General features: G+C 38.9%; 1 protein-coding gene across 5 annotated transcripts in view; it reads left to right on the plus strand.

Moving 5' to 3' along the window:
• LOC121329784 (Kv channel-interacting protein 4-like) overlaps positions 1-26015 on the plus strand; it is a 340188-nt gene that overhangs the window by 283455 nt on the left and 30718 nt on the right. The window contains exon 1 of one of the 5 annotated variants that reach the window (XM_041275593.1): positions 2001-2316. The exons of the other annotated variants lie outside the window; for them this stretch is intronic. Coding sequence (XP_041131527.1) covers positions 2205-2316 — 112 coding nt within the window. The 5' untranslated portion in view covers positions 2001-2204. Of the gene's footprint in view, positions 1-2000; positions 2317-26015 lie in introns of those variants that run through there. 5 annotated transcript variants of the gene reach the window in all.

Consider the following 26015-nt stretch of genomic DNA (forward strand, 5'->3'; position numbering starts at 1 on the left):
CACCCTGGGGCGTGTCTCCGGGGCTCTCCGGTACTCGCGGAACCGCGTCCGGTGGGTCTCCGCGGTGATGTTGAGACGACGGAGGATAGCCTGCTTGACTAGGTCATAGTCAGTGGCGTACTGGTCGCTCAGGGCTTGGTAAGCTGCCTGCGCTTCCCCGACCAGGCAAGGTCCTAGCTGGCTTGCCCAGAACTCCCGAGGCCATCCCGCCACGGTTGCCAGCCGCTCGAACGCCACCAAAAATGCCTCCGGATCATCCTCCGCCGTCATTTTCATGGCCCGTGCCTTCGGGGCCGACATCAATGATGTTCCGGTAGGGGTCGCTCCTGCAGCAACGATCAGCCCTACCCGTTCAATGAGCGCCGTATATCGCTCATCCCTCCGTCTCTCCTCTGCATTCCGTCTGATCTCCAGTGCCTGCAGCACCTCCGCCAGTGCGTTGCGGTCCATCCCGGATCTGACACCACGTGTGGCAAAGTGGTTGGTAAGGGGAACAGATGTCGCGGTGATGCGGTGCAGGAGTGATGAACAGACAACAGTGATTCAGTGAATAAGTGCTTTATTGCTCTTTTCCAGGTCTGGCGACCGTCAAAAATAATAAATCCCTGGCAATACACAACAATGTGTAAAGCACGGGGATAATGAAACCAAGGGCACAGTCCTGAACAAAAACAACGGTACGGTCACCAGTCCTGGGTGATCGAAAACGTGCAGGTGCTCAGTGCAGTGGTGCTCCGGATAGTGCTCTCCTTTCGACAGCTCCGGAGATGTGCGTTAACTGTCTAGTGCTGAATACAAAAACAGACAGTTACACGGACAGACACAACAATACAAAACACTAACACAATCCACTCTGAGAGCTCCTCTCTCAGTCCTTCTCTCTCTCCACTCGTTTAACCCAAACGAAGGAGAAGATCAGCATTACCCTGGCCCCTATATGTAATCCCGCATGATATCGAGATAAACGGTTGCAGCTGCCTTATTACTTGCAGCTGCCTCTCGTTTACCTTTCAAATCAATACGGTCTTACAACAGAGTCGCGCTTCCCTCCAGGCTGACCCACTTCCCTAACCCGGAAACGAGGCAAGGGAGGTCTTATTTATAGCCCAGGCCAGCCCTTCCAGATACTTCTCCTCCCGTTCTTTAGCGCCCTCACAGGTTGGGAGGAAGATTCATCACCAGAACTCATCTTTCCGTCACAAGTCCCCATGCCCAATTACAAATATACATTTTAAACTGCACTTGAAGTGATTGTGCAATCCCCGTGCCCAGCTACAAATATACATTTAAAATCACCCGTACTACATAATCCAAACTATACACCGAGGGACAGGGGGTATACTGTCACACTGACCCATATTGTATGGCTTACAGCTTTGAGAGTGCACTATTTAGTAATGTCATTGTATTATTGCATGTGTCATTTACTGTAGCACTAAAAGTGAGGTTTACACTGGCAAGTATTTTTTTTCCTCTTTTATTTTCATGTTCCTGCTCTTTCGAAAATGTTTTAATCTTGATTGTATCTCCTAGGGCTGTTTCTAATTAAATTAAATTATTTAATTAATTAAATAGGACCCTTTTGATATTTTACATGCATTTCTTTTTCTATGGTGCTATGGTTATAAATATAGATCTGGACAAGTTGACAGTACAGATTACTGTAATCTCGGGTCAACAGGTAAAACAAGAAAAGTTTCTTTAGAGACAGCCAGGGATGTGCAGAGAGGAGGGAAAACCTATACTAAATGCATTAGAATGCACAGGGCTGCTTGATACACACAGCGCCCTAGTACAATTTCTTTTTTTTTTTTTTTTTTTTTTTTTTTTTTAAGGGAGTGCTTTCCAAATTGACAACAAAGTCTCTCTTGAGTATTAGAACAGATGTGTTTCAGACACCCTATGGCAGCAAGAGGCTGAATGGTTACTAGAGCAATCCAGGAGAACTCACCGGTACTCGTGAAACCAGCAGAACAGAGCTTGAAATGCCAGGCTTTGGATGACACTTTTTTTCTTTTCTGTTTGATTTCTTCCATCAGTTAATCTGTTGCAACAGTGTTAGCTGCTGACTACATTTAGTACCTTACTTATATATAAAATACATCATATATAGATTTTTTATTTTTTTTTTGACAACAGAAAAAACAATAAAAGAAGAACAGAAACGACAGACCTGGGTGTAGAGACTGGAATGGTGTGAAAGCATGCTGAGTGCTGAGTGGGAGGTAGAGGGACTGCAAACGGTGGGCATTGTTGTGATTGTTTGTGCCTCTTTGAAACTGCTTCACTTGCTGGGACTGATAGATTTTTCTAAAGGTAAGGCATGTGGTTAAGGGGTCCTCCTTATTGGGGCACCCAAAACCTAAAAAGTGTGCTATATGTGATTACATATGTTTTAGTGAGAAGATTCTTTTATTTTATCTTTTAAATTCTTACCAGTTCCTTAACAGGCAATGTAATGTTAAAGCTGCCCTTCTTGCTTGGCAATTCAGCTCTTTATTAAATAATGACGTGTTTCACTTTCTGGAATTATGTAATACAAAGAAGATCCACTAAATGATTTAATTTCATGCAATAGCATTGTATTAGAAAATATATAAAAAAAGAATGACTCACTTACTGTCTGAATGACAATAACTTATAAAAATGTTGTGCTAATTGTCATGAATAAAGTAGTTCAAAAAAAACAAAACATTCTGCACAGTAATGACATTTTCATATTGACCACAGATTATTTTAGTGACAATTTTTTTGACCAATTTCCACATATTAAAGTAATGGTTTGTTAAATGAAAGAAATGTCTGTCGGTGTTGTGGTCATTATATGTATATATATATATATATATATATATATATATATATATATATATATATATATATATATATATATATAAACAGAAAATATAACATTTTATAGCATTGATATCATATTGATGAATAAGGAACAGAAGGAATAGTTTTTAAATATCCTATTTAAGCGCTATCTCATACAATATATATTCCTGAATCTAATTAAGGTGCATTTCAAAATATTTATTTATTTGGCATTTATTTAATATTTATTATTACACATGCATATTTTCCACAATTTCAGCAAAAAAATTGTCTAAAACATTGTAAAAAATTGGCTAAAACATTGCAAAAAAATCCCCCAAAAAACCCTAATATAAAGTGGCATTGATGAATGCACAGCGCTGTAATCAAGCACAATCGCTGGTATATACTACACAAACGGGGCATCGTGGCTCAGCCACTATTCAAGGATGCAACAAACAAGTCTGCTTAAAAAAAGCCTTTGCTTCTTGGCATCTCAGGAAAGTGCTCATTAAACACCTGAACTTTACAAATAACAATGGCATCTATAGTTTTTATGAATCATCTGCGAATAGGTTGAGACTTCAGAATAGAATTTCTTTGACCCATGAAATAACAATCTATTGCAACCTAATTACCTCATGGAAGAGAGACAGGTTTTACTGCATTTCCCTTTTTTTTGTACAACCGCAAACAACTTAACTGCTGTAAAACGAAAATTGCCCACATTATAAGAAGGGTTTGTTATAGTCAAGTTATACTGTATGTAAGTTCCATGCTCATTTTTTAATTTTATTTAATTTCTTTAAAATTTGGAATCGCCATTTTTTTTCTCATTTTTCTCCCCAATTTGGAAAGCACTTTTTAATTTTTTTTATTTCAATCCAGCTCACCTCTGCCACCGTTTAGCACTGACTTGGGAGAAACGAAAAGTGTGCTGTCAGCCATCCGCTTCTTTTCACTGTGCAGGCCCGCCATGCAGCCACCTCAGAGGTGCAGCATCAGAGGACCACGCAGCTCTGGGCAGCTTACTGGCAGGCCAGCGGGCGCCTGGTCAGTCTACAGGGGTCGCTGGTGCGCGGTGAGCCGAGGACACCCTGGCCGACCTAAGCCCTTCCAACCCCAGAGGCGCTTGGCCAATTGTGCGCCGCCCCCTCGTAATTCCAATCCATAGTCAGCTCTGGAATAGGCTGGACTTGAACCAGCAACCTCCAGGCTATAGGGCACATCCTGCACTCCACGTGGAGAGCCTTTACTGGATGTGCCTCCATGCTCATTCTTAAAGCAAAAATACACTTCCTACAGGAGTAAGTTATCAAGGAGGTTAAGTATTTTATTTTTTTATTTTTTTTAACATTTGTTTTTTTTGGGTGAATATAAGAATACATTGTTATTGCAATTTAGCTATTGAGAAGAACTAAAAAAAAAGGTTTTAAATGACAATAAATGCATTTGCATGGTGGTAGATGTCGGTACTATAGCCTTGCCTACTGGTTCATAGTTTCCACTGAAAATTTGACAAATCACAGCCAGTCACAAAGTGCTGGTTGTATATGTTTTACAATGTGTACAATTATCCAATAAGGAAATTAAAGTTTACAAACACAGGATTATTACTAGTGTCTCAAATGTAAAATGCAGCGGCCCGTTTCATAAAAGTCCTGTAATTGCGATGTGTTTGTGATGAGGTTGCGATGTTTCATAAAGCACTTCGCAAGCACTGTCACTTGTGATCACACTTTAGTGATCTGCGCTACAAAAAAAATCACTAACTGGGTAATCCACTTTAAAGCCTAACAACTGATTGGCCCCACACAAATCTGTTCACACAAATCCAGAAAATCATGGATGTGATAAATTCTCTAGAGGTGGAGCAAAGAACGGCAACTGAAAATAAATAAGAAAAAAAAAATTGATAGATCTAGCCAGTAGAACAAAATTAAAATGGGAAAAGATGAAGGGAGATGGAATATACCTCAAATGAGGAGGAAATAATTACTTAATATGATTGGTTAAGTAGCTGTGGCTGGTATTAAGAGACGACTGGAATAAGCAAACAAATGAAAAGCAGATACTGAAGCTCTTTCTGCTGCTTTTCACCCAACGTAAGTAAACTCATTTAACTGTTATCCATCTAAGTAAGAAATAATAGACAAATAGTTAGAAATGACACAACTTGTTAATAAAATTCATTATTATTATTATTATTATTATTATTATTATTATTATTATTATTATTATTATTATTATTATCTTGCCCACTGTCTCCCAGTTAATGGTCGATGTTAAAGTGCAATATATTCTAATGACACATATCTGAAGCATTTTTAATGTGTACACTATTCCAAATACTGTATATCATATTGAAAAATAACTTTACTGACCTTTACTGATCTTTGGCAGAAAGCTGATGGAGATGAGTAAGATTCTCTTTCAATTAGACAAACAGCAGCATATTGTGTTCTGACAAATTACTGTGCATGACAGTGACAGTAGCCTAAGTTTTGACTCTTGTGACATCTTTCGCTGGGCATACAGATGATCGGAGCACATAACCCACATTGAAGCTTGAAGGCTACAGTTCTGCAGCCAATGAAGGTTGTATTTTATAAGCAGGGTAATGGCAAAGGCACATTTACATGGAGGAATATAATGCTCGTTTCTTAATGTATTCCTTCAGTTTCAACACCAAAGTACGTGTGTCAACACCAATTCCCGTATATAATAATATATACTACTATAGTATAATATATATATATACTATCTATATATATATATATAAATTTCCCTTTGAAAAAAATCATTTGTCTTTGCATGCTGGCCAATGTCTTCATATCAATTAGGGAAAAAAGGTAAATAAATTACACTATGTAACACAATTTTTGTTCCTGGGTAGTAAGTGTTATTTCCTGATTGCTTATGCCTCAAAAGTATAGAAAATGGCTATTATTCCCCACAAACTTTGCTTTTGTGATCAGGACAGTGATATTTCAAAATATCACTATTTCCAATGGGAAAACGGGCAAATGTATGTCTTTTTGTTCACATAAAGTCAGAAAAAAACAACATATGAATCCAAATTAACATGTATTTATACTAAAGTAATACAAAAATGACTACAAAAGATTTAGAAGTGAGTAGTTTCTCGAGATTTACGATTATATTGTAAATACAGTATAATCGTAAATCTCGAAAAACTACTCACTTCTAAATCTTTTGTAGTCATAACACTTTACCACCCAGGAACAAAAAAAAAAAAAAAAAAAAATGTGTTAATGTGTTAACGGTGTTATAGGGCTGTAATTTACCTAACTGGAAGAAAACAAATCACAGCTACAGAACAAAAGGTGGTTTGTTAAAACAACACTCAAGGAATAATAATAAAATAATAAATAATAATAATAATAATAATAATAATAATGTAAATAAAAATGTAGTAAATTGATCCCTTTTATAATAAATCCCTGTTTTTCAACGGAATTTGTATTTTTCTTTTGTGTATTTAGGTTTGTAATAGAAAAGTGTAATGCCAGCAAACACAAAATACACTGTTTAATATTTAACGTGGCTAATACTACATTATTACATTATCATATCCTGAATTGTACAGATTCAGTATCCCATCAGTCAACTTCACTAAGTTATAACCTACAGTGCATTTATATGGAATAAAACAAGTTAGAGAGAATGTTAACAGTGTATATTATTTCTCTTGTCAAAAGATGAGGCTGCACAGTGTTCAAACAATGTGACTGGGAGCAGAGGGAAATACCATAGGTCGATATACAATTTGAGTAATCTAAATATGAAGTACATTACATTGAACATGAAGGCAATGATTGGTCGTCAAAACGTTTCTTTTAGTCTTTCTCCATAATCTACTATTAAGTAGTTTTATGCTTATGGATGATCATCTAATGTTAATGCTAATCTGCCACACAGTAAGTGGTGTAAATACTGACCCCTGCAGTATAAAAGAGGCAATGCACACAAAGGGAAATATGCCAGGTTTAGAACAGCTCTGTCAAGAACCCGTTGCTCTTTGGTACACTGGTTGGTCAAATGTCAGATTGTGTGAATAAATAATATGTACAGTAGTTGTAAACAATGTAAAAAGCTGAAGTAGTTAGGCTGAAGACAGGTTAAAGTTGAGTTTCTGTCAGCAAGAGTCTATGCAAGTTGTTAATGAGTGCTGTTTAATAACTTTTAAATAGGGCTCAGTGAAATAGTAGAGAATCATATTGCTGTGGCATAGGTTCCATCAGATCAGTTACTGGCTAAGGTTATCGTGGTCATAAGTCATTGGACCTACAGTATGTGCAATGTGATGAGTTCTGGTGGATTCAACTTAGTGCCTTTGCAGGTAGTCTGACATAGAGACCAATGATTATATGGTAACGGAAACTGAAAAACCTTTGCATCCATGGATCATTGGGGCAGGAGTGAGTCACATTAGTGGAGTGATGTGTGTGGTGGAACTTGTTTTATCTGTTAAACAAAGGGTGTGTGATTCCAGTTCCACCTACTTTCATGTACTGCAGAATCATAAATATGAATAAAAAAAATATTAAAATATTAAATGTCTTCATGCAGATGATGTTGATAGAGGTTGTGGGTTCCTCCGTAGTCACATGCAGATGATGACGATAGAGGTTGTGGGTTCCTCCATAGTCACTGTCCAGTAGTTCCTGTGCCTACCTGTTGTATAGATGTTCTGGTTCTGGTTCTTCTCCCTTACAATTCACATATCGTTCTCATTAATATATTTAGGTCTCGTCCTGACACTTTCAATAGCTATGCACTTTTGCCATGTGTATGTTGAATTACTGTCATTATAGATCAATTTTATTAAATGGATTATAATACTTCAGAACTACTACCAGAGCACATTGTGCAATGGCATATCTAGCACCTTGTGGTATTAATAAACATTAGTCCTGACTGTCTAACTTCCACAGACTGAAAGATGGCTGTGCTCTCTGCTTTCTAATCCAATCCATCTCATGCACATTGTAATGAAGCTCTTTGAAGAGCATAGCCTGTGGGTGCTAAATGACTTGATCTAGAGAACACTATTAAAATATACTTGATAATAACTTTATTACTCATTACTCTCTCTCTCTCTCTCTCTCTCTCTCTCTCTCTCTCTCTCTCTCTTTCTCTCGCTTGCTCGCTCGCTCTCTCTCTCTCTCACACACATTCCTCCTCTTTGAACACCCACCCCGACCTGCAAAAGCTGCTGTTTTTTATATACCGGTGACCATCTCCAGATTAGCAATACATTAATCAATGAATTAATTATCTGGAGATAGTCACATGCACAGGATTTTTGTTTGCATGGCCAATAGTCAATAATCACTGACTGTCGCCCATGCATTCTCACGAGCGGTCTGGCAGAGACAAGCTTCTAATACTGCCTGTTCCAGACCACATTCAATCCAATAATAACAAGAAAAACATTGCATTTTAAATCAACACAAAATGCATTCAAATCATACCAAAACACACAAAACAATACATTAAATCACATGTTTTTAAACCCCAAAACAATATAGCATTTAAAATGCATTCACTCCTATTGCATTCACACCCTACATTTATTTCCATGCAGGGCTTTGCCCTCCCCCTCTAATTATGTGCATGGCTCTCTTCTGCCCTGCCACACTTATGCTTCCTTTTTTGTTGTGGGGCTGATTTGCTTTATAATATATAATGTTTAATGTAATTATTTGTTTATATAAGTAATCAATTGTTTGGTATATAGTTGCTTTGATAGTATTGCCATAACTGTATATCGAATTGATACATTGCTCAAAGATATAGGTTAGATAATGGTTATGTTTTATTTTATTTTTATTTTATTTTGTAACTAGAAAATAAATATTGTGTACTTTCCTGTTGTATCTGGTACATAAAGTAGTGGTTCCCTGAAAGAGAAGACAACCACTAACCAATACTTTTGGGATATGCCTGCCTTAGGTAGGTAGCCACTGAGCATTTTATGTCAGAGCTGCCGATAGGCCCCTCTGTGGAGGAAATAAGTACTCACTCTGCGGAGTTCATTTCCTCTTTTGCCTCTCACCTACAGTAAGGTACGCTTCTGTGTCACTAACCAGAGTGTGTTTTTTGAAAAGGGCTCTTCTGAGTCAACTGTAATTCCCTTCCATTTGTGCTGAGAGCTGGCTTGCCACTTTCATGGAATCAGAGGCTCCATTTTGAGTGTCTCTTTCCTTCTTCTTACAGTCTGCTTCACTTGTGTTGCAGGCTGTCTTTTCTTTGCTATCCATCGTATGTGTGACTGTCTGTGCAGTGTCGGTATGTGGGTGTGTTTTCTTTCAGCCTACACCTTCAGGAAGAACACCGTTCCTCCACCAGGGCTTGGCTTGCCGCCCTGTCGTTGAGTGACTCTGCTGGCTGTCATTCGCGTAGCTTGGGCAAAAAAAACCCCCAAAAAGTCAGTCAGCCATGTGTTCCTGAGCTTAGCCTGCCCTGCTGTCAAGTAGACCTTGCTGGCTGCCTCAGTCCGCCCACCTTGGTGCTTTGGGCCTTAAAAAAAAAAAAAAGTGTGTTCTCCCTTCTGCTCTGTTCTAACTGAGCTCTCGCCCTCCGTGTCTCCCCTGGTGCATGCTGCGTGCTGACCAGGTGACTACACATGGTTAGGGTAGGCACTGCTGCATTAGCTGCCCTGGTGCTTCGGTAACTCGGTGCACACTCAGCCTTTGGTACTTTGGTGCCACGGCGCTCGGTGCATTCATTGCACACGATGCTCTATGCACGCACGTGTACTTTGGTATACATCTATAAATGGGATTGAATTGTTTATAATGAATGCATAACCTGGAGACTCAAAGAATTAGCAGCAACTAAATATTTTGACCTCAGTAAAGCAATGGTATGTTGAATGATGTAGTGTGCAGACTTGTAAAAAAATGAATTTGGCAGTACATAGTCATTTTTTACCGATTTTAATCCAAATTTTGGACCACTCAAGGGCATAAAAATAGATGAATATATCAAGAAAATACAATACATTACATTAGATTGATGTGTTTATGTTAATAGTAAATTAGGCTACGTGTATATGGGAAGCTGTCTATTACAGTAAGGTAATGTAGTGGAAGATATACACACAATACACACACACAGACCCCCACACGTGCGTATCTGTATGTACTGTTAATTAATTTCATGCTTTACACATAGCGTGGATAGTTAACAGCTTTCAAAGCAATTACATTTGATGTTAATGAACTACTAAAATGGGTAGAACAAGAAAAACGGTATACTAGAAAACAAATTCCATTTGTAGATGGCAATGCCTTCTCAAGACAACAGCGGCATCACTCTATTTAAATTCGGAAAAATCCACCGCACCGACTTTCCATATTTGAGCCGTGCTGCTTCTTGCATCCTTAGTGTCCCACCTGGCTTAGCTGATGTGAAGAGAATATTTTCTAAATTTGGTTACATCCAAGACTGCAGGAGAACTATTCTTGAAAAGATCGACCCTACGCTACGCAGGACTTTTGGAATTTACACTGAAGCCCCTTAAATCAAGCGCCTGGCATGGCTTCACAAGACTGTGTGATAGAACAATGTCACTGGCATGGCTGTTGTTTACCAGGAAGGGAGACTCAGACACAAAAGGTACAGTGAAGCACCAATGCGCATTTTTTATAATAATAAATATGGAAAAACACTAAACAGACTGTGGAAAAGTGCTCGCCCCTGTGTATATTTTGTGTTGTGTGTTAATGTTGGTGTAGAGTCATTGGTACACAGGTGTGACAAAGTGCCCGCCCCTGTGTATATTATCTGTTATGTTGCGTGTGGTTTGTTAAATGTTGGTGTATAGTCATTGGTACACAGGATATAAACGGGTCTAACACGAGTGTTTACAATGTATATTTGTATTTAGGCACAGGATTGTACATCACTTCACGTACATTTAAAGTAGTTAAAATGTGAGCATGAGGTTGCACATAATTAATTCACGTGCTGGGATTCAAGTGAATAATTAATTAGTAATCCCAGCACAACAGTATATATAGATGCACGTTTTTACATACTCGCGGTTGGGTGTTCGGTGAGTGGAGAATGGGAGAGAGAGTAGGAGAGTTATAATTTCAATTGCTATTGCATGCTGGTAGGACCAGCACGATACTTGTTTATTTAACTCACCGTGTTTGTTTGTCAATCTGCTCACCGTATGTAAAGTGTTAGTCCATTTTTGTTTGTCTTTTTATTTTGGCGAATGTGCGGTGTCCTGTTTTTGTCCTGTTTTATTTTGTTACAATAAACCGGCGCAAGCAAGCGCCATCATCATTTCACATCCGTCCTGTGTTTATGTATTTCCTTCCTGGTTCTGATGCTGCCCACTGTAGCTGATGGACAGGGAGCGATGGGAGGCATACACGAGGGAACACAGCCCAAACTCCCTGGAGGAAGGTGTGGAGTTGGTACTCTGCTACCTGGAGGCAGCTATAAATAGAACAGCAGCCCAGATAGCAGGGTCTCCAGCACCCAGACAGGGGGAGCGCGAGAATCCAGCACCCAGATGTGGGAACCACGAGAGTCCAGTGCCCAGACGGGGGGACTGCGGGGATTCAAAGCCCAAGAGGGAGCTGTTCCCATCTCCACTTGCAGAGGGTGAGTGCCTGCTAGTATCATTTCCCCTACCGTCACCACCTGGAGGAAAGGAGCAGGTGCTTCCTCTGCCTCCATCACCTTCCCTTGCAAGGGAGGGAGAGCTGCACCAGTCCCCTGCAAGTGAGAGAGAGCTGCACCAATCCCTTGCAAGTGAGGGAGAGCCGCACCAGTCCCCTGTAATAAGGGTAGACTACAAGCCGCTCCCATCTCCACTGCCAGGAGACCAAGGTTGCCTGCCTCGCTTCTCCCAAGGATGCCTGCCTCACTTCGCCCAAGGATGCCTGCCTGGCATCGCCTGCCGTTGACAGCCACTCCGCATCGCCTGGGGTTGCCAACCGCTCCTCATCGCCTGGGGTTGCCAGCAGTTCCACATTGCCTGAGGTCACTGGAACTGCTTCGTCAGGGGTTGCAGTCAGCTCTGCTTGGCCGCAGGGCTCAGTGTGGCCAGAGCCCCACAAGAGGGAGCTCCCGGCTATGAAAAAGGGGGGAGAGGTCAGGAGATCACCCTTCCCCGCAGCAATTTCACTGCAGGAGTTCTGGGGGCTGGAGTCCCCCCAGAGGGAGCTGCTGGCTAAAAAGGGGGGAGAGGTCAGGCGACCACCTTCCCCCGCAGCAGTTTCGCTGCCGGAGATCTTGGGGGAGGTCTGGAGACCACCAACCCCAGCAGCTTTTCTGCTGCTGGACTTGCCCCGGCTAAAGGAGCCAGTTTGGAAGCTGTCAGAACGTCTGCTGACAGCCGCATCATTGGCAGCATTTCCACTGCCAGTGGTACAGTGGGAGGAGAGATTCACCCCACTGTCAGCACGTCTGCTGACAGCATGGCCAGTAGCAGCCTGGCAACTGGCAACATTGCCGCCCAGCAACCCCTTAAAGTCCCTGTTCTTGGCTCGGGACTTTGGGCGAGACTTTTGGGATTTTAAGGAGGGAGGTGGCCATACACAAGGGGGGGGGGGTATGTGGCAAAGTGCCCACCCCTGTGTGTATTTTGTGTTGTGTGTTAATGTGGGTGTATAGTCATTGGTACACGGGATATAAACTGGTCTGTGTAACATGTGTGTTTAAAATGTATATTTGTATTTAGGCACAAGGATTGCACAGCACTTCACGTGCAAGTAAAAAGTAATAATATGTGAGCACAGGGAATTGCACTTTATTATCTCACATGCAGTTGTACCGCGACTCCAATTGAATGATTGATTAGCAGTCGAGTCGAATACAGCTGCATAAAGGCAATATGTTTTCACATACTCGGGGTTGTGTGTACGGTGAGTAGAGAACGGGATTGGAGACGGAGGTAAAGAGAATAATAATAATCGCTAAAAAGAAGCTCACCATGTTTTCTCTGTATTGTCTGTTTTGTTTGTCTATTTATTTTGGTGAAAGTGCCGTGTCCTGTGTTTGTGTTTGTTGCAACCTTTTTATTTCCTGACTGTCTGTACACTTATCAAATGCTGACCGAGACAATTTGCTCAGCTCCACCAAACTTCACCTCTCTGTTGCTTATTTCCTGGCTCTCGTCTGACACCGCCCACTCCGGCCGTCTTTATGACAAGACATACAAAAATACATTAACAAAATAACAGGCACAAGGGCCAAAACAAAAGGTCTATACAAATCCTTGTCAGCTTTTCCGAAGGAATGCAAATGAATCAACATTTGTGTGAGTTCTTGAGACACTTTTGTCAGTGAGTTCCGATTACAGAAGGCAGTAGAAAAGTTATATATCTTGTTTTCTCTGAGGGAGGAGTGCTATTAGATCTCTTCATTACTCTTTCAATTACTGTACTGTGGCAAACAACACATCCTTCTCTTAATCTGTTTACCCTGGTTATTGTTTGTCTGTGATTAGAAGGCTGCTATACCTAATTGAATTTCATTCAGAAGTTGGTTTAAAGATCATTATAAATGTTGGAGTCGTGATTCTGTACACAAAGTACAGGAGACCCTTGTCATACCACGGAATGTATAATACATTCTAATGTATTTTCCACATATACATTTGCAAGGTATTTAAATTGCAAAGTATCATTAAACATTTTCCTTATACAGTTTACTGCACTAAATTGTATGGTAATTATATAACAAAATGCAATAAAGCATTGATAAGAATAGTGAAGCATAGCAAATGATGGTACAACTAGGGATACAGTGGGTGAATAGTTATTCCATACAAACCATTCTGTAAGAGATGCCGTTCCCATAATATATGTCCCTAGGGAGGCTTTGTTTTAATTCATTTCTAGTTTTGTTTGTAATAGTTTGCCCTCTACAAGTCCCCACTCTGTAAGAAGCAAAGTCAAAGCAAATGATTAGCAGTGCACTGTGACACTATGATCCAAACCACATCCCACTCAGCGAGGGTTGATATGGCAAGTTAGATGCATTGGATAAAGGAGATATCTGACTTCCCCCTCAACCTCTCAACTTCTGTCCTTCTTGAAAGCTGAATGAAACACATTGATAGCAGAATTTAGTCTGAAAATGAATACTCATGAAAAGCCTAATACTGTCTACACCTGTGGGTTGTAAATTAAATATACTTTACACTTTTTCCAGTTACAATTTATGAAGGTCAGCCCTTTCAAAACGTACACCCATTAAATTTTAATTCTAGATGGCTGTGTGTACATCATCCTCAAGGAGTAATCTCTGTGTTACCTGCATCTTTTCAAGTGTTATATAAAGCCCTAGTTCCAGATCACTCAGAATTTATATTGACACCCAAGTGCAAACAATCAAACACTTGAATGTCAATGCATAATAAATGAAAGAGATTAAAAAATAAGACCAAAAGAAAAACATGAAACAACAATTTCAAAGAAAGCTTTTTGGACTTTCTGACCTTCAAGAAACTAACAAGAATAGAAAATGTCCTCAGATAAGAATTTCAATATTGTAGCGATCCTGAGGGGGGAGGAATCAGGATAGTGTAGAAGGTGTGTGTTTGTGTGTGTGTGTGTGTGTGTGTGTGCAGGGGTTGCGTGGTGGGTGTATGCATGCAGGGGTTGCATGTTGTGTGTGTGTGTGTGTGTGCTCACATGCAGGAGGTTGCGTATGGATGTGTGTGGAGGGGAATTGGAGTGCAGCTTTGGTGCAGAAGTCTGGGGGCGGGGGAAGTGAGGGCATGTAAGAGGGTGCAGGGAAAAGACAGGGAGGATTGTGGAAGACAAGAGTGAGAGAGAAGTTTATGCATGTAGAGACAGAGCGATAGAGCGGGAAAGTGTATAGAGTAGAGTAAATGAAAAACTACTTGTAATCATTTTATTTCATTTTCAGCTCCCAGTTCCCTTCCCTACTTTATGATTTGTATAGACCTTTTGTTTTGGCCAGAATTGTTTATTGTACATAAACAATTCTGTCCCCAAAAGAACCCGAAATGCTATGAACCAAAATTGTAGACTGTATATGTTATGAAATCCTGTCAAGTGTGTTATTCAAGTCTAGGTGATTCATGCCAAGATTATTTAATGCTCTAATTAAATCATATTTAGAAATAAGTTTGCCCTGACTGAACACACTTGTCTGGTTTCACACAAAATGATTTGCACTAATCTTGAACTTTCTTAGCTAACGTAACAGTAGCAAGACCATGATTAGTGCTAATCGGGGTCTATGAAACTAGCCAACTGTTCAAAATAACTTTTTTGATTTAAATAAAATAACCTGAACCATGCATGAAAGTCTGAGCCTGGGGCATGTCGATTTTAACGGGTTGGTAGAATGTAATTTAAAGTTAATGTGGCAGTGTAGGTGGTGTTTAATAGAGAACTAGACAAGGCTATTTGGTCCTTGAAACACTTTGCTGGTTTATTTAAATTAGATCTGTACACATAACTGAACAACAACAACAGTCAACATACTCTGTCTGACTCCCTGCTCTCCCCAGACTTAACTAAACAATCCCTGTATCAATCGCACAGGGATGGCAAATCAAATATTGCTTAACAAATACCCCAAGCATTTCCCATAACAATTCTTACAGTAAGATTTGGTGCCACTGATTTAATGTTTGGGTTGAAAAACAAAATATCTATAATACTTTGACCATCTCAAATATCTGTCTGTAAAATAATATATAAAAAAGTGTGAAATAAAGTAATTAGCATGATATTCCTATGCAGTGCATTGGTTTCTAGCAAGTTCTTAGTATCAAATATAGGTACTAAAATTAGAAGCCTTACTAATAATATCTTTACTACAAGCCACAGGGGAGAATTTAAAGTAGTTCATCACTCTGAAAATTAAAAAATATGAATACATGCATTTGAGAGGATGACTAATGGAGCATTTGTCAATGTTGAAATCAGTGCCTGTTAAGCATGTTTAAGAAAGCAAAGCAGCAGAAACATGTAATTAATTTAGTATTTCAAATATCTATCAATGTTGAAATGAACGTTGAAGTCTGGGAATGTTGAGGAAAGCAAAATACCAGATTTATTATTTTTCCTACCAATCTCAATTTGTGTTCATTGTGTGTGTATCTGGAAATATAATGGGACAGCATAAAAGAGCTGTTCAATACTTTTTTTTAAATATGTGAGCTACTGTCCATGTGTAAAACACAAGAAATGGAATATGCAAATTGAATATTAATATACACCATATAATCTTAAAGGCATTCATGCACAGCAAAGCTTTTTCCAAAAAGAGTGCCAACCATAAAGTACTTTCTATATTACTGTCTGTACAGAGTTAAAACATAGTTCACAGCAATGACCTGTAAACCAGGTATACCCTGCTCGATGATGCTTGTAGAGACGAGGTGTGTCGTACACTCAAAAACCTCTTCTTCTTTTAGACTTGACCGCTAATATTGTGCATCAGATTCCTCTTACATTTTGTTCTAAAAACGTTTAACTGATTTATTAAAACAAGAAACAAACACAATGCATTTCAACACATAATGTGTCTTTATGAGGTGTTGCAAAACACAACTTTATCATATATAAAGGACACCAATCAATCCAATAGTTGATCGTTAATTTGATAATAACATTGACATTATTTAAAGTTACAGATGACAATTTTCACCTATTGTAGCATTCATTAATTCAAAATGATTTTAAAATCAATTGTTAATCCATATATAGAGTGATTATACAATAATTAAACTCAAACAGTGATATATTGATATATTAGACACTTTAAAATACAGCCATATATTCTGGTATATGTTACAGATCATATTGCATAGTTAACTTAAACACAGTTATTCAATACTAAAGATTGGAAGACATTGGAACGTGATTTTCAATTCCGGACACCTGAAGATTCAAGTTACAAATATAGACCTGTTGACAGAAGTTCTAGCTGTCGGTTGAAATATAATTTCATGCTCATTTTTGAACAGGATATTACCAGCTGATGGACATATTAAAAATCGAAAGCGACATTGTATCAACAACTCAGTCTAAAATAAAATATCACACCTTCCCATTTCAGCCAGCTGTCGAATAATGTGACAAACATTGTGGCATTTATTAGCATTTCATTAGCCTGCTGGCTTTCTTTGCAGTTTTCTGCTGGCTTTCTTTGCAGTTTTCTGATCGAAATAATTTAACAGTTGAATGTTGATTATGATAAAGTTGCTACAGAAAAAAAAAGACGAATGGTGAAAACTGCAATATCGGTATTTTCTGAATGAATTGTTAAATAATCCTGGTTTAGATTATACATGTGCTATTATCCTTCCTGATAAGCAGTACTACAATAGGTATGCATATTATTTGGTCATACATTTGATAAATGTTGGAAAATGTGAAATTTAGTTACCATAAGTTGTGCTTTATTTTATAGCAAGTAGAAACTCTGCCATTTACATTCGCTTGTATTCCAAAACTCTGCCATTCACTTTTGCTGTTATTTATTTTTTATTAAAATCTGATATCTTACAATCCTTTATGCACTAGAGGACTTCCCAGATGACCTATCAATTATTGACAGCTTAACAACCAATTGTTATTTAATTGTCATTGTTGGGTATTGCCACAAATGTATGCTGCAGTATTGAAGGGGCTAAAGGAAAAGCTCATAACTAAATTAAAGGGTAAAAGTGCCTTTTATGTAACCTGGTATTTTTCAAAACTGGAACTAAATGATTCCATGTTTTTTCATTGCGTATGCTTCTCACAGCGAAATTATCACAAGAGCAGTTTTTACTGTACACAAGAAAAAACAACCCAACAATGTCTCACCCTACTGTCTTTGCAATCAGTTACAATAAGAATAGACAAATACGAAGCTACACGTAGGAAAGTTTACAAATGAGAAGAGGCCATTTGGCCCATCTTGCTCATTTGGTTGTTAGTAGCTTATTGATCCCAGAATTACTGGGGAATTCTTTTCAGACCCTCTCAATTCTTTGTGTAAAAAACTGCCTCCTATTTTCTATTCTGAATGCCCGTTTGTCTAATCTTCATATGTGACCCCTGGTCCTTGTTTCTTTTTCCAAGTTGAAAAAGTCCCCTGGGTCGTGTCAATACCTTTTAAAATTGTGAATGCTTGAATCAGGTCACCATGTAGTCTTCTTTGTTCAGGTTGAAACGTAAACACCCCAGTCCAGCTATAAATCCAACTGGAACCATCATCCGAGGCAACTGCTAAAAAAAGGTGTCTATAATATTAAACAAACATTTTTTTAAATATAACTTATTAATGCATTTCATTATTTCATTTATCTGTATGGCTTTATATTGAAGTTGTAACATGTTCTCTAAGTTTAAGAATTTAATGTTAAATTATAAGTAATGTAATTAATTTGCAGTCAGTGTGATACCTCGAAAAAAAAATCTGCTGAGCCGATAAAGAACCTTGTAGAACACATGCGTATATAGTATATAGTACATAACATATTCCTTTTGTTGTGATATCATAAAAATATTGGGGGTTTGTATATAGGGGCTGTATGCAACACGTTTCATGCAACAGTAGTGATGGCAACCAAACGTGTGAGCACTCTTGTGTAAAAAATGTCTTAAAATGAACAGGTGCATTTAAGAAATTTAGAACAAGAACAGCGAAAAATAATAAAAAAAAAAAAAAAAAAAAACACTTAAGGTTTGTGTGTTGCACACATGCGTTAACAAAATGCCCTGAAAACTTAACATAAAGAAAATAATTTTAATGAAGGTCTATAATGCAGAAAAAAGTTGAATAATTAAACAAAAAAGGAAGTGAAACATTTACTGTACTAAGCTGATTTCTTTTGTCCAATAAACCAACATTATCTTTCGCCAGTCAAATCGTAGAGTGCCTAAATATAGTTTTCAATCCGTCAAACTTTTTTTTTTCATCTGTTGCACCTTCTTTAGTAGCCACAGCTATCCCAGTTATAATTTGGTTACATTGTTTATCGTCAGGATGTATAGAAATACTTGGGACTATATTTAGAGAATTAGAAATGAAATGTATAGCAGCTTACATGACTGTAGTAAAATAAACTGGCATGCAATAAATGTAGCTCTCATATTGTGCTAATGAAAATGAGAAAAATAGTTAAATACACATGACAATGGACATGCTGTGGTGTATTTAATATCGAAAATAAAATCACAGAATGGCCACTCTACAGACACTACAAGCAGACCACGACTAGTCTAGCACATGCTTCAACCATCCAAAATTGCGCCAGAATGTATTATTTTTAATCACACACGTTGTTTTCCATCAGGTCTGTCAAGTGCAAAATGGCATTCATCAGTGAATAAAACACTCCACTACCCCTATTTCGTCTCTCCCCTATTTCTACCACTGAACGGCCTCCGAGCATGCTAACTTTTTCATGCAGACAGTGAGCTGCAGTCATTCTGCTGGTGTGTGGGTTATTTCTTCCTGGAATTTCTCATTCTGTAACCACTGCAGTCTGAAAACGATTATGCAGATGAACCAGTCTGATGTGACGGTCCTGGGCCAGTGTGATGACTCTCTGCCTCCCAGGATGTGGCCTGTCCCTCACAGAGTCGGTTTCCTGATTTCTCTGGACTGCTGATTGTTGAAGCAGAACATTTCATTCTCCGGGCAACTTCTCTTGCAGACAGGCCACCCTCATCATGCCGATAACAACCAGGCGATCTTCATTACTCAAGCAGGCATGGTCGTATCTGTCATTCTTCCCTCATTAATTAAAATCCTGTCTTTTCAAAAGGCTATTTATACAGATTCTTAATTAACTCATTTTGCCAATTTTAACTCAACTCAAATACCAAACACTGGGCACCTGGTGTTTTTATGAAATCACATGACTTGAACTCAGTATTTTGTTATCCCAAGGAACAATTAACAAACTTATCTGCTCACTATTTAAAATGTAAATAACATTATGTATGTGACTGTGGCAGGCTGGCGAGTGGATAGAGGCCCAGAGACAGACTGCAGTTCAAAAAAATAACTATTTTATTATAAATAAACAAAAATAAAGTGCACAAGGGCAAAATAACAGATACTCAAACACAAATAAAGCAAAAACAAAACTCACAAAAATAAAGTTTCCAGGCTGGGCAATGCCTTCACTGGATTTAGAAAATTCAAAAACCACAAAACAAACACCAACCTGCTTCCTCAGCTCCCTCTCCCCAAATGAGAAGCAGAGGCCTCCTTTTATATCAGGTGGCTGGGCGCTGATTGATCGTTAATCAACCTAATCAACTAATCAACCCCAGCCACCTGAACATAATAAACCCAGGCAGGTAGGGGAAATTAACCCCATCCCTGCCAATTTAAAAAGGGCAGAGCTTTGCTCTGCCACAGTGACCAATGAACTATTGATGTAAAATTAAGACTATTGTGTTTTCACAATAATTATTTTCAAAGGGAGGTAGATCCTGATCTCCAATAGTCCTACAACATTATCTTTGACTTGTCGGAAGGTTTCCAACTGTAATGGGTTCCGTTGATCAAACGTACTCACAGTTTAAAGAATGTGTCTGGGTTATTCCACCGCAAACATGTGGGTCTTGGGAGTTTAGAATATCTCACTGACATACCCTTCTGAATTACAATCACCTGGATTATCTCAGCGCAAGTGCACGTGAAAAGATATTTCATTTAAACAAACTTGGTTAGAATTATGGGATGGGATGCCGGTCTCGGAATTGGAACGGCTGTTGGTTTCTCTTCATTCTGTTTCTGTGTGAGTTGGTTCCAAGCATTTTGTGACAGGGCTCATTGTGGGTCCTTGCAATTATCCTGTTTCCCAATTAGAGTTTAGCATGCAGAGCCAAAATTTGAAAGATGCGCTCCTCTTAAATAGTCAACCCGTCCACCTCTGCGATTGGTCAGTTTGAATATTTGGGGCAGTGATTAACTCATGCCGCGTGTCTCCTTATTGGTTGATTTCGTCTTTGTGCCACTCTTGGCCTTTCCCACAGTTTGTGACTGACAGTTCTCTCGAATTTCCTTTTGTCTTTTCAACTTGATTGATCAGTCCTCCTAGCTCAGGATTGGCTTTTGTCAGTCCAGCAGGGATCATGATCTGATGAAGGCCATTTGGTCGGCTTATCAAGAGCCAATCTGAAGAGGAATTTTTTCCGACTCAGCTTCACAAAGCTGCATTTGTCTACTTTGACCAAGGGATGGGGGGGGGGGGGGGGCATTAAGTTGAAAGCTGGAAGAGGTTCCCAAACAATTTTAAACAGTGTATATTACATCCAGCAATGCCCTGATTTGACTGCACTGTCCACTACAAAGGACAGGAGAATAAAGTGGTCGACTGCGTCAAAGGCAGCAGAGAGGTCGAAGATAGAGCTGTTTAATAAAATGGGGACGCTTGTTCCCAAATTTAGTTACGTAGCCAGTTTATAGGGAAGTGGTGTGGGCAGAGAGTAGAGAGTTAGTGATGAAGAGTTTTCAGTGGAGTGTGCCAGTCGAAAACCAGATTGGAGGGGGTCAAACAGAGTACCGCTTGTTCAAGGGTTTTAACAAGGAAAGGAGAAGGGAGAAGGTACTGTAGTTCTGGAGGGATGAGATGAGAGATTAAGGGAGGGTTTTTTTAAGATGGGGGTGATGCAGGCCTGTTTTGAAGGCAAAGAGGAAACAGACAGAGAACAGAGAGGTGTTAAGAAGAGAGGAAATAAAAGGGAGTACAGCAGGGGCAGCAGCCTGGAAGAGGTGAGTAGGGAGGAGGTCCAGAGCACACGTGGTGGGTTTTGAGCATAATCTGAGAGCTACATTTGTTGAATGGTGTTTTTTTTGTTTGTTTGTTTTACTGAAATCACGTAAGCTGCAGTCCATTTAATTTTTAATTCCCTTAATTTTAGTTTTTTTTTTCTCAGCAGTAAACTTCCAAATTACAGTCCCATGTATTTCTGTGTATTTTCCTTTAACATTTCTTAAAATGGTCAGTTTGAGAAGTAAAGTTTGTTTTCCCTGCAACAGCTGATCCTGCTTTAGTACAAAACACACGCTACATTACTATTTTTCATTATGGTAACAGTATCTAAATTCCTGTGCCTGCTTCTTTAATTGAAGAGGTATTATCAGCTCATCATCTAACTGGGAAATCTGCAGCTGCTCTGCGGATGATCTCTTAGCCCAGGTCTTTTATGAGCACAGACTGACATAGACGTAGAACACAGTGAATGCAGAACCTTATAGAAATTAACAAGAATAAAATAGGTTTAAGAGAAGAGTGAGTAAGACATAATTGGAGCTGGTTTCCCAGATGGGGAGATTATCTTAAATTTAGTTTTGGAAATGTTCAGTTTCAAATAATTAATTTCAAACCAATGATAGACAAGATTGACATCATGTTGAAAAGCTAATTAATCTGTTTCTGGATGTATAATTGTTTTACATAATGTAGTGCCATCTGTAAACATAATAATACTGGTACATTCTGAAAAATGCATAGCTGCCAAATCACTAACAAAGACCCTTGAGGAACACTAGATATCACTGGTAACTTAGAAGAAAGTTGTCCTGGGACAGCAAACAGTGCTCCGGCTTGTAAACACTTTGCCAGCGCCCCACGAGGTCAGTCCAGATGGTCTAACATCGCTGCATGCCTTGCAACTGTTCACAATGGACTTGTTTAGTAATCTCGCAACTATGTGCTTTCTCCAAAAATGGATGACTTCCGGTTCCCACTTACCATCGAGCCGACCCGTCTTTGGGAAAGTGTACCATCAGCATTACACATTGCCCTTTCTGGTCGGGAGACTTACAGATCTCACTCCTCAGAGTGGCGCCGAAGGAACACTCATTCCCTAATGGTCGCCCTTCCTGTGAAAAAACTTTGGTGCTCCTTAATTGCATGATGCTTCATTTGGTAGTGGAAGGGTTGCAGCACCAGATACTACTGAGTTATCCGGGCGTTCATGTCCCTCATCGTATTTAGCCACCTGAAAGGAGCATGGTCTGTGACGAGAGAGAAGGAGCATCGCATTAAGTAGTAATGTAGAGCATGTGGAGCCTATTTGATGGCCAAACAATCTTTCTCCATGATGGAGTAGTTTATTTCCCTAGGAGCCATTTTCTTGTTATATATAATAGATATATATATATATATATATATATATATATATATATATATATATATATATATATATATATATATATATATATGTAAAATAGGATGTTCTACTCTGTCAACTTCTTGGGACAAGACAGTCCCCAGACCAATATAGGAGGCATTAGCTTGAAGAATGAACTGTTTACTAAAATCTGGTGAAATTAGAGCTGGAGCCTGGCATACTTTCCATTTTAGGCACCGTCACTATAAGACTGCACTACATGGTACGGGAAGGCTAAATGACATCCCAGATTGAACATATCCCCTACCTCCTTGCTGACTGGACCCCTGAGGCTTTCTGGGATCTGGTACAGTCTCTCCCAGACCTTGACACCTGTCTGAGTAATAATGGCGTGCTTAATAACAGGTGTTCTACCGGGTATGTCAGAAAAGATATCACCGAACCTTTTCACCAAGTCTTGTAGGTCACGCTTCTGATCAGGAAGTAACTGTTCCCCCATCGGAAGGTTAATTTTAGCTGGTGTTGTCATTAGCTATAAACAGGGCCTACCTCTCTTTCCAGGGTTTTAGTAAGAATATGATCAATTTGCGATTCATTTCAGTGATCAGGTTGTCTAATTTCATAATTCGCTTGAACAAATCACCTCATATGGTCCCTGCCACTCTGCATACAATTTAAATTCTGAAGTGGGAAGTAGCAACAGTACTTTATCTCCTGGTTGAAAGGTCCGAATTCTTGCTTGTTTATTGTACTACTGCTCTTGACTAGGCTGGGCCATTTTTAAATCCTTGTGCGCTAAACGACCAACCAATTCCAGGTGGTCTCTCAAAAGTATTACATATTTGACTATGTTTTTGGAACTCTTAGTTTAGTCTTTCCACTTGTCTTTCACAAGATCAAGGATACCTTGGGGTTGCCTCCCGTATAGTAGCTTGAAGGGAGAAACTATCCACGGCCGGGGCATGGTGTCATGCATGTCAGCTATGCAATATCACACTGCTTTTGAGTTTAATCCTACTGTGTACTGTGCAGTACATCCTCTTTATTTTCTTGTGTTGAATGTGTTTGCTAAAATATACATTTGTAAACATTATTTATGACACAGAAAACCTAATTATATATTATTCAGTTAACATCAATGGCTCCCTGTCACAAAGACGGACGGAGTGGGGGACATCCGACCAGAAACAGGAAAACAAACAAAGAGAGAGATGGATTTTGGTAGAGCTGAGCGAATGACTTCGCTCAGTATTTAATGAGTGAACAGAACAGACAGAAAATAAACGGTTGAAACAAACAAAAAACATAGGACACGGCCCATTCGCCAAAACAAAAGAGACGAACAAAACAGACTATCACTAAACAAAACACGGTGAGCTTCTATTTAACGATTATTATTATTATTATTATTATTATTATTATTATTATTATTATTATTATTATTACCTCCATCTCCAATCCCGTTCTCCACTCACTGAACACACAACCCCGAGTATGTGAAAACATGTTGCTTTTATGCAGCTGTAATTGGAGTCGCGGTACAACTGCACGTGAAGTAATAAAGTGCAATTCCCCGTGCTCACATATTATTACTTTTTACTTGAATATGAAGTGCTGTGCAATCCTCTTGTCTAAATACAAATATACATTTTAAACACTTGTGTTACACAGACCCGTTTATATCCTGTGTACCAATGACTATACACCAACATTAACACACAACATATAACACAAAATATACACCGGGCGGGCACTTTGCCATACTCCCAAACATGAATGAAATGTGTTCAAAATTACCTCTCATAAATCACTACTTCATTACTTTGCACATTATGTTTGGAACATTTTCCAATCCGGTAATTCAGTTATGATCTACAGTATGCTTGGCAGGATTTGAAGTTTGCAGAAGGCAAAAGTACTAAATGGCTGGATAATGTGGAAAACATTGTGTTTGACATTTTCACCTATTGTTTTATCTGTTGAACATATAAATGTGTTGTTTAAATTAGAGGCTGCACTTGCAGACTGTACCAGATACTTGTCTATAAATATAAGTATATAAAATAATTGAACTAGAATTAATACAGATTTAAATATAGAAGTAAAAATTATGTCACAATATACAGAACACCATTACATCATGTTAGAATAAATCATGGATTTGAATGTAAACAATAACAAGTAGCCGTCAAAAACCTATAAATACCTCCAATGTTTTGATTCAAACACAGGCTCCCTCGAGAAAGATATGTACAACATATCAAAACGTTGAGCAGCTGGCTCTTTGAGCTAATATATATATATAAGTATAAAAAATAAGTAGCAATAAAATGTGTACATTTTGTATATTAAATCAATTAATTCTGGGATTATTTTACATGGCGAATCTTTACTTTTATTGTCAACAGACTATGCTTCGACGTAGATTCATTTCGGACCCTGTTTATAGTCTCTTCACAACCATCTTTAGATGGAAACTTGAGCTCTGTCTGTCAATTTACATCCTCTCTGTTGCTACCATTACTGCTGTTAATAAAAAGGCAACAGGCTGTTTGGATAAGTCAGACCCAGGCTGCTAGGTAACTGGGAAACTTGTACAAGGAAATCATCCAAATCAAAACAACAATAGAAATGTGAAATTATTTCAGACATTTTATAAAACACACCTGTTATAAAACACGTATAGCTACCGTCACGCAGCTCCATCCTGAATTTCAGCAGCACACCAGTGGATTGGAATGTAAACAAAGACACATTCAAAACAACCCCCGGTAAGCATGCTATCCCACTCATGTTATCTCACTCAAGTGAGATATCAAAAATATATCCCACACCGCTGTTGTGGTATAAATATCTATATATATATTCTTTTAACCCTAACTCTGCATTCCTTCCAACTCCCTTACAAGCAGTGGAAGAGGCAAGGCAACACAAGCAACCACAGACATCCATCATCGTAATATGAACAACATACAACTCTCTGCAGATAATACAAGAGACATCTATCATCATGGTCCACTAGGTGTATGAACTCTAAGTGCTCCCTAGAGACCTACTGGGAGGCTGTCAAGGTTGTTGAGGAAG

The sequence above is a fragment of the Polyodon spathula genome, chromosome 2, assembly GCF_017654505.1.
Source record: "Polyodon spathula isolate WHYD16114869_AA chromosome 2, ASM1765450v1, whole genome shotgun sequence".
Classification (NCBI taxonomy): domain Eukaryota; kingdom Metazoa; phylum Chordata; class Actinopteri; order Acipenseriformes; family Polyodontidae; genus Polyodon; species Polyodon spathula.